Source organism: Gavialis gangeticus, unplaced genomic scaffold (genome assembly GCF_001723915.1).
Source record: "Gavialis gangeticus isolate Ggan-Ray unplaced genomic scaffold, GavGan_comp1, whole genome shotgun sequence".
In the NCBI taxonomy this organism is placed as follows: Eukaryota; Metazoa; Chordata; order Crocodylia; family Gavialidae; genus Gavialis; species Gavialis gangeticus.
The window spans coordinates 11,137,165-11,146,008 of NW_017729016.1; the positions used below are offsets into that span (position 1 = coordinate 11,137,165).

The 8,844-nt window shown below is 49.6% G+C and overlaps 1 protein-coding gene across 1 annotated transcript in view; it reads left to right on the forward strand.

Annotated features, from left to right (window-relative positions):
• Positions 1–8,844, forward strand: part of LOC109294465 (UPF0505 protein C16orf62-like) — a 45,799-nt gene that overhangs the window by 7,225 nt on the left and 29,730 nt on the right. The window contains exons 3-6 of the mRNA XM_019512845.1: positions 181–348; positions 851–973; positions 1,397–1,421; positions 4,253–4,329. Coding sequence (XP_019368390.1) covers positions 181–348; positions 851–973; positions 1,397–1,421; positions 4,253–4,329 — 393 coding nt within the window. The remainder of the gene's footprint in view (positions 1–180; positions 349–850; positions 974–1,396; positions 1,422–4,252; positions 4,330–8,844) is intronic.

The window sequence follows — 8,844 nt, forward strand, 5'->3', positions numbered from 1 at the left end:
AGAGTGTCTCTTGCTGCAGAGAGAAAAAGGTTTTATGATATGTGTGAGTATGGCATGTCTAGTGTACAGTTTCTTGCTTCTAGGAAAACTGCTCTTTGGATAATTCTTGTTCTTATTATTAGAGGATATGAATATAGAGTCTGAGGGGAAAAAAAAACTTTTATAATTGTTCTTCCTCAGGTTACTGAATCCAAGACCAAGAAAATGAGTCGGAAAGGAAGCACTTCCTCTACTTCCTCCTCATCTTCCAGTTCAGTGATGGATCCACTGAGCAGTGTGCTGGATGGAACTGATCCCTTGTCGTTATTTGCAGCAACAGCAGATCCAGTGACAGCTGCAGCTAACATGGTAATATTGAAGCGTGGTTACCTCAACTAAACTAACAAAGACGAAAACAGAACTATGTTTTCTGTGCCAGAACTTATAAGAGTTATTTTAGTTTATAATTTACCATATTAACTTATTGGAATACATCTGTTTACTTGCTTTCTTTTTCAATAACTTGGGTAATATGTAGGATGATGGAGTGACACATTAAAAACTAGTTGGTTCAGTGTCATGAACTTTCATAGGCGACAGTCTACTTAGTCAGATGTTATCTTTGAAAGCTCATGTCTCTCTGAATCAGTCCCTGAGCTGACACCCTGTTTTTCATTTTGGCTTATTTGAGACTGACATGGCTAATGGCCTCTGTGCTCTTTGGTAATATCGATCTCTTGTATTATAAACCGATGGAAGGTTTAGTGACAGCACAAAATATGATAGGTCTTAAAAAGTTTTAGTTTACTTAGCCTTCCTTTTACATATAAATTGAAAAATTACATTGTTTATACTCCTCCCTTCTTCCAAGGATAGTACACGAAAGAAACGAGATAAAGAGGACCATTTGGCTGTAGGCAGTGACTTTGAACCATGGTCAAGCAAACGTGGTGAAATCCTTGCTAGATACACAACAACTGAAAAACTCTCCATTGTAAGTGAACTTTTATTGCTTTTTGTACAAAATCTTCATAGACAGTGGGTACTGTTTGATTACTGTAGAAGACTACTTTGTGACTATTTAGTGAAGAAATGTACATCCTTTAATTTTCACTACTCATGTAGTGGCAAAAGATACCATCAACAGTTCTTTCAAATATTCAGGATAGAGTTTTAGCTGCTCTCTATACTGTGTTGTACTTCAGTTTTAGGCTGAACTCAAAAGTGTGCTAATCACTTACCTGAAAAAAACTTAGAGATGTAGTGGCTTTGAAGAACTTAGTTGTCATATTTTAATCTGTAAATTAGTAGAGATATAAAGGGCAGTGTTGAAATAAGCCTATGTTCTTGGAATATTTAAAAATAAGTTAATAGTTTGTAAATACATGCCTTCTAAAATGCTGTTGTTTCTCTGCAGAATCTTTATATGGGGTCTGAAAAAGGTGAGTAGTTACTCTATCAAATGGTATGGGAAACAGAACTTTTAAAAGGAAAAAATGCATGGCGAAGTATGGTGTAGACTTGCATTCGAATTAAGATTTTCCCTAGTTGTGAACTATGTATGCATGTACATTGTCTGATGGGGCTAAAGCCAGATTTGTTGCATATTTCTTGACTGACTGGCATGTGATTGTGCTGTTGGGGGAAAAAAATCTAGGGATCTTGTACTTTATTTTGTGGCTTAAATATCTGGACAGTTTCTCCCATTCCAAAGCCCCAGAATTGCACAATTACTTGGTGTTAAGCTTGTCTCTCTTTTTCCTGCTTTTCAGGAGGGAATGAAAGAGAAGTCTTTTGAATAGCTGATCAATCATTCTTTCTGCCTGAAAGCAAATCATTGAATTGGATCTTGTATACCACTAGTTCGGGGCTTGGCAACCTATGGCACGTGTGCCGAAGGTGGAATGCGGCATGCTTTTGATTGGCATGCAGACTGCTTCCTGCCCTTTGGGGTGGGAAGTGCTGTGCCCAGATGGAGCAGCACGTGGCTGCCTGGAAGCAGCCTTGTGCTGCTGCTGTCACCAGCCAAGTAAGAGCCCCTTGGACCCCAGACCCAGTCCGGCACCGCCACCAGCCCCTGCCAAGTGCTGCCCCCATGCCAGGAGCTGTTAGCACCCCGATGGCCCTGGCCCCAAGCCCCTGCTGCCAGCAGGCCCCGGCCCTGTCTGAGCCTGGCTCCAACCGGCACCACTGCAGCTGCTGGCTACAGCCCAGTGCCACTGCCAGGCCAGGGCCAGGGTCTGCGCAGGCCCCGGCCACATGCTGCCACTGGCAGGACATGGCCAGGGCTGTCGGCAGAGCCAGGATGGGGCCGGCTTCCTCACGGGCCCCGGCCACATCCTGATGCTGCCGATGGCCCTGGCCCAGCAGTGGCACTGTGCTGGGGCCAGCAGCGGTGGTGGTGAAGGCTGGGGCTGGGCCTGCCAGCAGCTGGCACCCCCACCGCTGCTGGGACCTGGCCCGGCGCGGCCCCAGCTGGCTGGATGGCGTGCCTGGTTGGGGCCAGGGCCTGAGCAGGTACGTGGCCCCAGCCCCATCCCAGCGCTGGTGGTGAGCCTGGCCATGGCTGGGACTACCACTGCTGCCTGCCCCGGCCTAGTGCTGCTGCTGGGCCAGGCATCGGCGATGGTGCTGGCTGGGGCCGTTGGCAGCGCTGGGATGGGGCCAAGCCCTGTGCGGGCCCCGGCCCCATCCTGGCACTGGTTACAGCCCCAGCAGTGGTGGTGGTGAGGGCTGGGGCCAGGCCTGCTGGAAGTGCCAGGATGGGGCCGGGGCTATGGACCTGCGCTGCTGGGCCGGGGCTGATGGCAGTGCTGGGATGGGGCTGGGGCCTGCGCAGGGCCATGGCTGTGGGCCTGCTCAGACCCTGGCCCCATCCCGGTGCTGCCTACTGCCCTGACAGTCAGCTGGGGCTGCGCTGGGCCGGCCTCAGGCCCCAGCCGCGGTGGTGATGCCAGCGGCTGGTGGGCCTGGCCCCAGCCCTCACCACTGTTGCCACCAGCCCCAGCACAGTGCCACTGCTGGACCAGGGCTGTTGGCAGTGTCGGGATGGGGCTGGGGCCAGCACGGAACCTGGCCCTATCCCGACCTTGCTGACAGCCCCAGCCACGTGCTGCTGGCGAGTCCCAGCCCTGCATGGGCCCAGCCCCAGCCGGCATCACCACTGCCGCCCGCTCCAGCCCTGTGTAGCCCCAGCCTCAGCGCGGTGCCACCATCAGCCCCATCCTGGCACTGGCGACAGCCTAGCTGCAGCCCCAGTCCCAGCTGCTGCGGGGCCCAGCCCCATGCTGCCAGTGGGCCCTGGCCCCAGCTCCAGCCCCGTGCTGCCCATGGCCAGGCTCCAGCCCCAGCCCCCTGTTGCCCGTGGGCTCTGGTCCCAGCCCCATGCTGGCCACGGCCCCAGCCCTGGTCCCAATGGGTGCAGTGCCCGCACCTGCTGTCTTCCTGGAGCCTGGACAGGGAGGCAGCAGCTGTTTGCAGCATCCTGGCTGCAGCTGATCCAGGTTCTGGGTAGCTGCTGATAGCCACAGAGCCTGGGCTGGGGGGCAAGGGGCAGCAGGGCTGGGGGGCAGGGGCAGCAGGACCACAAGCAGGTCATCCTGCCACGTACCCCCACCCTCATTTTGTTTTTCTGGCATGCTGGCACTCCGGCACCTTCCAAGGTAGGCATTGTGGTTTTTTTCAGCACTCCGGCCAAAATACAGTGCCTACCCCTGCACTAGTCTCGCTCTATACTGCTAGTCTCTTTTAGTAATTGGCTTTTGTATACCAAAATGTTACTTGTCTGTTACAATATTTTAATGGCATTCCTAGTGGGAAGAGCTGTGAATGTTGGGATAAGTAGTAGTGTGACTGTATAGTAAGTGGGAATTTTGGAATGAATACATGTCAATACAAAGGAACTGAAAGGTTGTCTCATCAGCAGATCTTGAAAGGGAAGCACAGAACCTGATTCTTTCAAATCAGGCTTCCATTTCTGCAGTTGCCAAACTGCTGCAACTACTATGAATTGTACAAGACAAAAAAGTGAATGCAGTCTTGGCTGGATTCAGATTTGTGCATGCAGGATTGGAGGTCTTGTTTGTTGAAAATTATGCCACTAGTCTCTTTTAGTAGCAATTAGGTAGGCGCCTTATGTGGTTGAGCCATTATTTTTATTATGAATGCAGCTTGATTGTTTAAATCCGACTCGCACCCTCTCTTCCCCCAAGTCTTACATAGTCAAAATGTTGAAAAACTTTAAGGACTCAAACATACAAATTATTACTCGTAGGCAAAGTTACAACTCCTGGCTCAGCAGTTTCTGAGAAGGTACGAACGAGGCTAGAAGAGCTGGATGACCTTGAAGAGGTGAGCAAGATTTTTGTTCAGGGAATGTCTCCATTTTAAAAGAAAAAAAGATAAAACCTCTGTAAAAGTAAAATAATTTACAAAACTTTCTGACCTATCCCAAAGGCCATGATTCTGTACACATTTATGTGCTGGTGCTTAAACTTTCAATAGGACTCATTTTGTGGATGAAGTTAAACCTGTATGTGATGACAAGATTGAGGCCCAGATGTTTTTAGTCTCATTGGAAACCAGTACCAAAAGGAAGAGAATGTGCAGGCTCCATATAGTGCATCTCCATATCTATTATACTAGATTAGATTAGACTAACAGCATCTGACCTCTTTTTTACATCATTGTCCCAGAGACTGACAGCTCTTCTAAATGAGCCCTGATTCAGTCAGATATTTGAGCACTGTTTAAAGTTAAACAATTGATATGGTCCACTAAAATCATGCTTATGTGCCTTACTGTACTGGGGCATGAGGTGGTCAGGACAGATGTTGGAATAGTTCAAAAAGGAATTCTTTATTTCTGCTGAAGTAGGGTATTTCTGTATTGTGTTCTGTATTTCTGTCCTGTTGTCTTAAGGCTTCTGTGTTTGGGTTCTGAACATCAGCTTGGATTTCATGGTTCTCACAATAGTGTACTAGGTTCACGATGCAAAATTGGTTTCTCAAAAATGTAATTACATGTAGGCTAGGTACTGTTAGTGGAGGGATAACTGCATACACCAGAAATGTAAAGGAACAGTGGCTGATGGATTTCATCTCTTCATCTGCCAGTTTATTGTACTGGTGCTTGTCCATAGGACTGGAAGGAAACCCCTGCATTACCAAGCCCAGTCCCCTGGTGTTGTAGGCAGTGACAGCAGATTGTCCTGCTTATAAACTGAGCAAAGACCATTTTAAAAGTAGCTTCTTCTGTCCCACTGCTGCTATGAGAAGACTGTTCCAGAGCACAAATGCTTGGATGGTTAGAAACCATTTATTAGCCAAAATGTATTTATGCCTCGTTTTAATATCCATCTGTTTATGTGCCAACATTGTCCTTTAGCTTGAACAGCTTGACTACTCCATGTTTATACTTCCCCTGCTCCTCATGTATTCCCGATACCTACACCTATATCATCATCACCTACTGTAGTTCTGACTTGACAGAATTTAGGCTTTCTTTTTATTTTTCACAAATGAATAGTTGTGAATTTGGCTCTTAGTTTGTGGCAGTAACTCTTGCTCTAGTCTAGCACACCACTGTATGTTACACTTTGATTTTTGGTTAAGCAGCCATATAATTTATAATCAGTGGTATTCAGATGAAAAGGAACTTATGCATTACAGGATTTCAGACTTGTTGTCTGTCTTATCCCCAAAGTAACCAAGAGACATTTTGAGTGCCTGTCCACATGCAGTGAGGCCATCTCCAAAGCACTGTAATTACAGCATATCAGAGCAGACTCAGTTAATCAAGTCTGCTGGAACATGGTAATTACTGTGCTCTGGCAGACTCCAGTGTCATGTGTATCAGTGTCCCTGCATGGAAAAATGATGGTGGGGGTGCTTTAAAGCTTGTTTGAGGAGCTTTAGTTAAAATGTCCCTGCTGTCATTTTTCAGCACAGAGATGCTGATACATGTGACGCTTCTGGCGCTTTAAGCAGAACTGCTTTTGGAGCCACTCTGATTAAAACGCTGCCTCACCCCGCCTCCCTTCCAGAGCACGTGTATAAACACTATTTTCATAAATTCATAGATTGTAAGGCCGAAAGGGACCTCAGAAGATCATCAGGTCCAGCCCCCTGCACCAAGCAGGAAAGATAACTGGGGGTCAGGTGACCCCAGCAAGGTGTCTGTCTAGTCTCCTCTTAAAGATTTCCAGGGTAGGTAATTGCACCACCTCTGGAGAGAGCTTATTCCACAGTCTGGACACCCTGGTTGTGAAGGAGTTTTTCCTAACGTTGAGCCTGAATCAATCTTTCAGGAGCTTGTAGCCATTACTCCTGGTTTTCCCCTCGGGTGCCCTGGTGAACAGTTGTTCACTGAGCCCTTGATGTACTTCCCTAGTGTGGCAGTAAGCTGCTACCAGGTCCCCTCTCAGCCTTCTTTTTCTCAGGCTGAAGAGTCCCAGATCCTTCAGCCTTTCCTTGTATGGCTTGCCTTTTAAGACTCTGATCATACGGGTGGCTCTTCTCTGGACTCTCTCAAGCTTGTCCATGTCCTTGTTAAAATGTGGTGCCCAGAACTGGATGCAGTACTCGAGCTGAGGTCTCACTAGTGCTGAGTGGAGTGGGAGAATCACCTTTATATTTAAGTTGGTCACCAGGTCGTCTCCTTTGGCCAGGACCAAGTCTAGCAGAGCATCACCTCTGGTTGGCTCATGCACCACCTGAGTCAGGAAGAGTTCCTCGACACAGGTCAGGAAAGATCATGACTGATCCTACTTGGCCGAGTGTTCCTCCCAGGTGATGCCTGGATAATTAAAATTGTCCATGACCATGTCATGTGCACTTCTGGCCTCAGTCAATTCTCAGGTGAACTCCAGATAAAGTTCTTCCCCCTGGTTTGGTGGTCTGTAGTATACACCTAGAGTTAGGTCTCTTTTGTACCTCCCCAACTTGACCCAGAGGGTTTCAAGCTGTCCATTTTTGGAGCAATGCCTCCACCTTTTTTCCCCACCTAGTTCCTTCTATGCAGGATGTAGCCCTCTATAGCTATGCTCCAGTCATGTGAGGAGTCCCACCAGGTCTCTGTTAATCCCTACTAGGTCATAATGAACACTGGAGAGTAGGAGGGCTAGCTCTTTCTGCTTGTTCCCCATGCTCCTGGCATTAGTATATAGACACCTGAGTCCTACTGAGGCCCTTGTCTTTCTATCCTGCTGATGGCCAACTATATTCTCTCAGCTCCTGCAAACATGGCTCTCCCAGTGTCCCTATCTACAGGGCTTAATTGTATGTTGGTCCCTGGACATGTTTGAATTTGTGTATCCCCATCCCCTAGCAATCTTAGTTTAAAGCCCTGTCCAGAATATCTGCCATCCTGGCAGTGAACAGGGTCTTATTTTTCCTCATGCGGTGGATGCTGTCCCTTCCCAGGAGTCCTCTCTCCCTGAAGTGCGTGCCATGGTCAAAGAATCCAAAGCCTTCTCAGTGGCACCAGCATTAAAGTTGCCAGTTCGCTTCCTTGATGCGTCCTTCCCTTCTGGGACCGTGGCCTGAAACAGGGAGCACAGAAGAAAAGACTACCTGGGCCCCCAACCCCTTGAGTCCAGCCCCCAGAGCCCTGTAGTCACTCATGACCCGGTCTCGATTACTTCTGGCCACGTTGTTAGTTCCAACATGGATGAGGATCATGGGGTAGTAGTCAGAGGCTGGACGAGCCTGGGGATCCTCTGTGCTACATTCCGGATGCGAGCCCCTGGGAGGCAGCAGGCCTCACGGGCTAGGGGGTCCGGACAGCAGATGAGTCCCTCAGTGCCCTGCAGGAGCGAGTCTCCTACCACCACCACCTTGTGCCTCCTCTTGGAGGTAGCAGCAAGCTGCTTACCTTCCTCCTCTTCTGGTGTCACCATCAGAGCCACCTTATGTGTGTGGGGGGGAGTGTACTTGTTGTGCAGGGCCAGGGGAGGAGCAGCCCTGACCTTGCATTTCCTGGAGCGTGAGGTGACTGTTTTATTTCAGTTACTGCTTTAACTTAATAGAAAGTGAACCATAACTCTTCATAAAAACATAAAGGAGTAAAGAATTTCATTTAGAGGTAGCGGCTTAACAGCATGTGGGTCAGTTTAGGTTTGTGTTCTTGGAGTCCATTTTATTTTTCAAGAGGTTTTGGTTAAGATTAGAGGTGAACTGATATGAGGAAAATTGAGAGTATTAGCAGTCAGCTTTTTTATCTGATGTGGCTGATAAATGCTGCGTAAAAGTGCATAGTGGTGGGAGTGGGAGTGGGGCAGAGGCAAGGGCAGGTGTTGTCCAGCTGGGGTGGGGCAAAGCATGGGATAGAGCTGTGGCTAATGCGGGGTGGAGCTCCCACCGCTGCACGCGCCCTGGCAGGCTATGGAGGGGGCGTGTGTCCCTGGATATGTGCGTGGGGCAGGGGTTGACTGCGGCTGCAGACTGGGGCCAGAGCTGCTCTGGGCCCTTCCTGGTAGGTGACTGGGCCTGGCTGCATTCGGGGCAGGTGGCAGTGGTGGTGCTGGGAGGGTAGGTTGTGGGGGGGCTGCAACCACCCCAAAATTAGCTGTAACCCACCCCTCCATTGTCCTGCTCCCAGCGCTAAGACCGCTGCCACCACCCATCCCAAGCACAGCCTGGCCCAACCCCCTGCCAGGTAGAGCTCAGTGCGGCCCCAGCCCACAGAGGCAGCCTGCCCTGCCCTGCACGCAGATCTAGGGGCACACCCCCCCGGCCCCTGTGCCCTCCTAGGGTGTGTCAAGTGGCAGGAGCTGCCACCCCCATGTCCCCTGGATGAGCTGTGGCTCTGTTCTGTGCCCCGCCCCACCCTGGCTGGGGAGCGCCTGCCCCGGCCCCCAGCACCCTG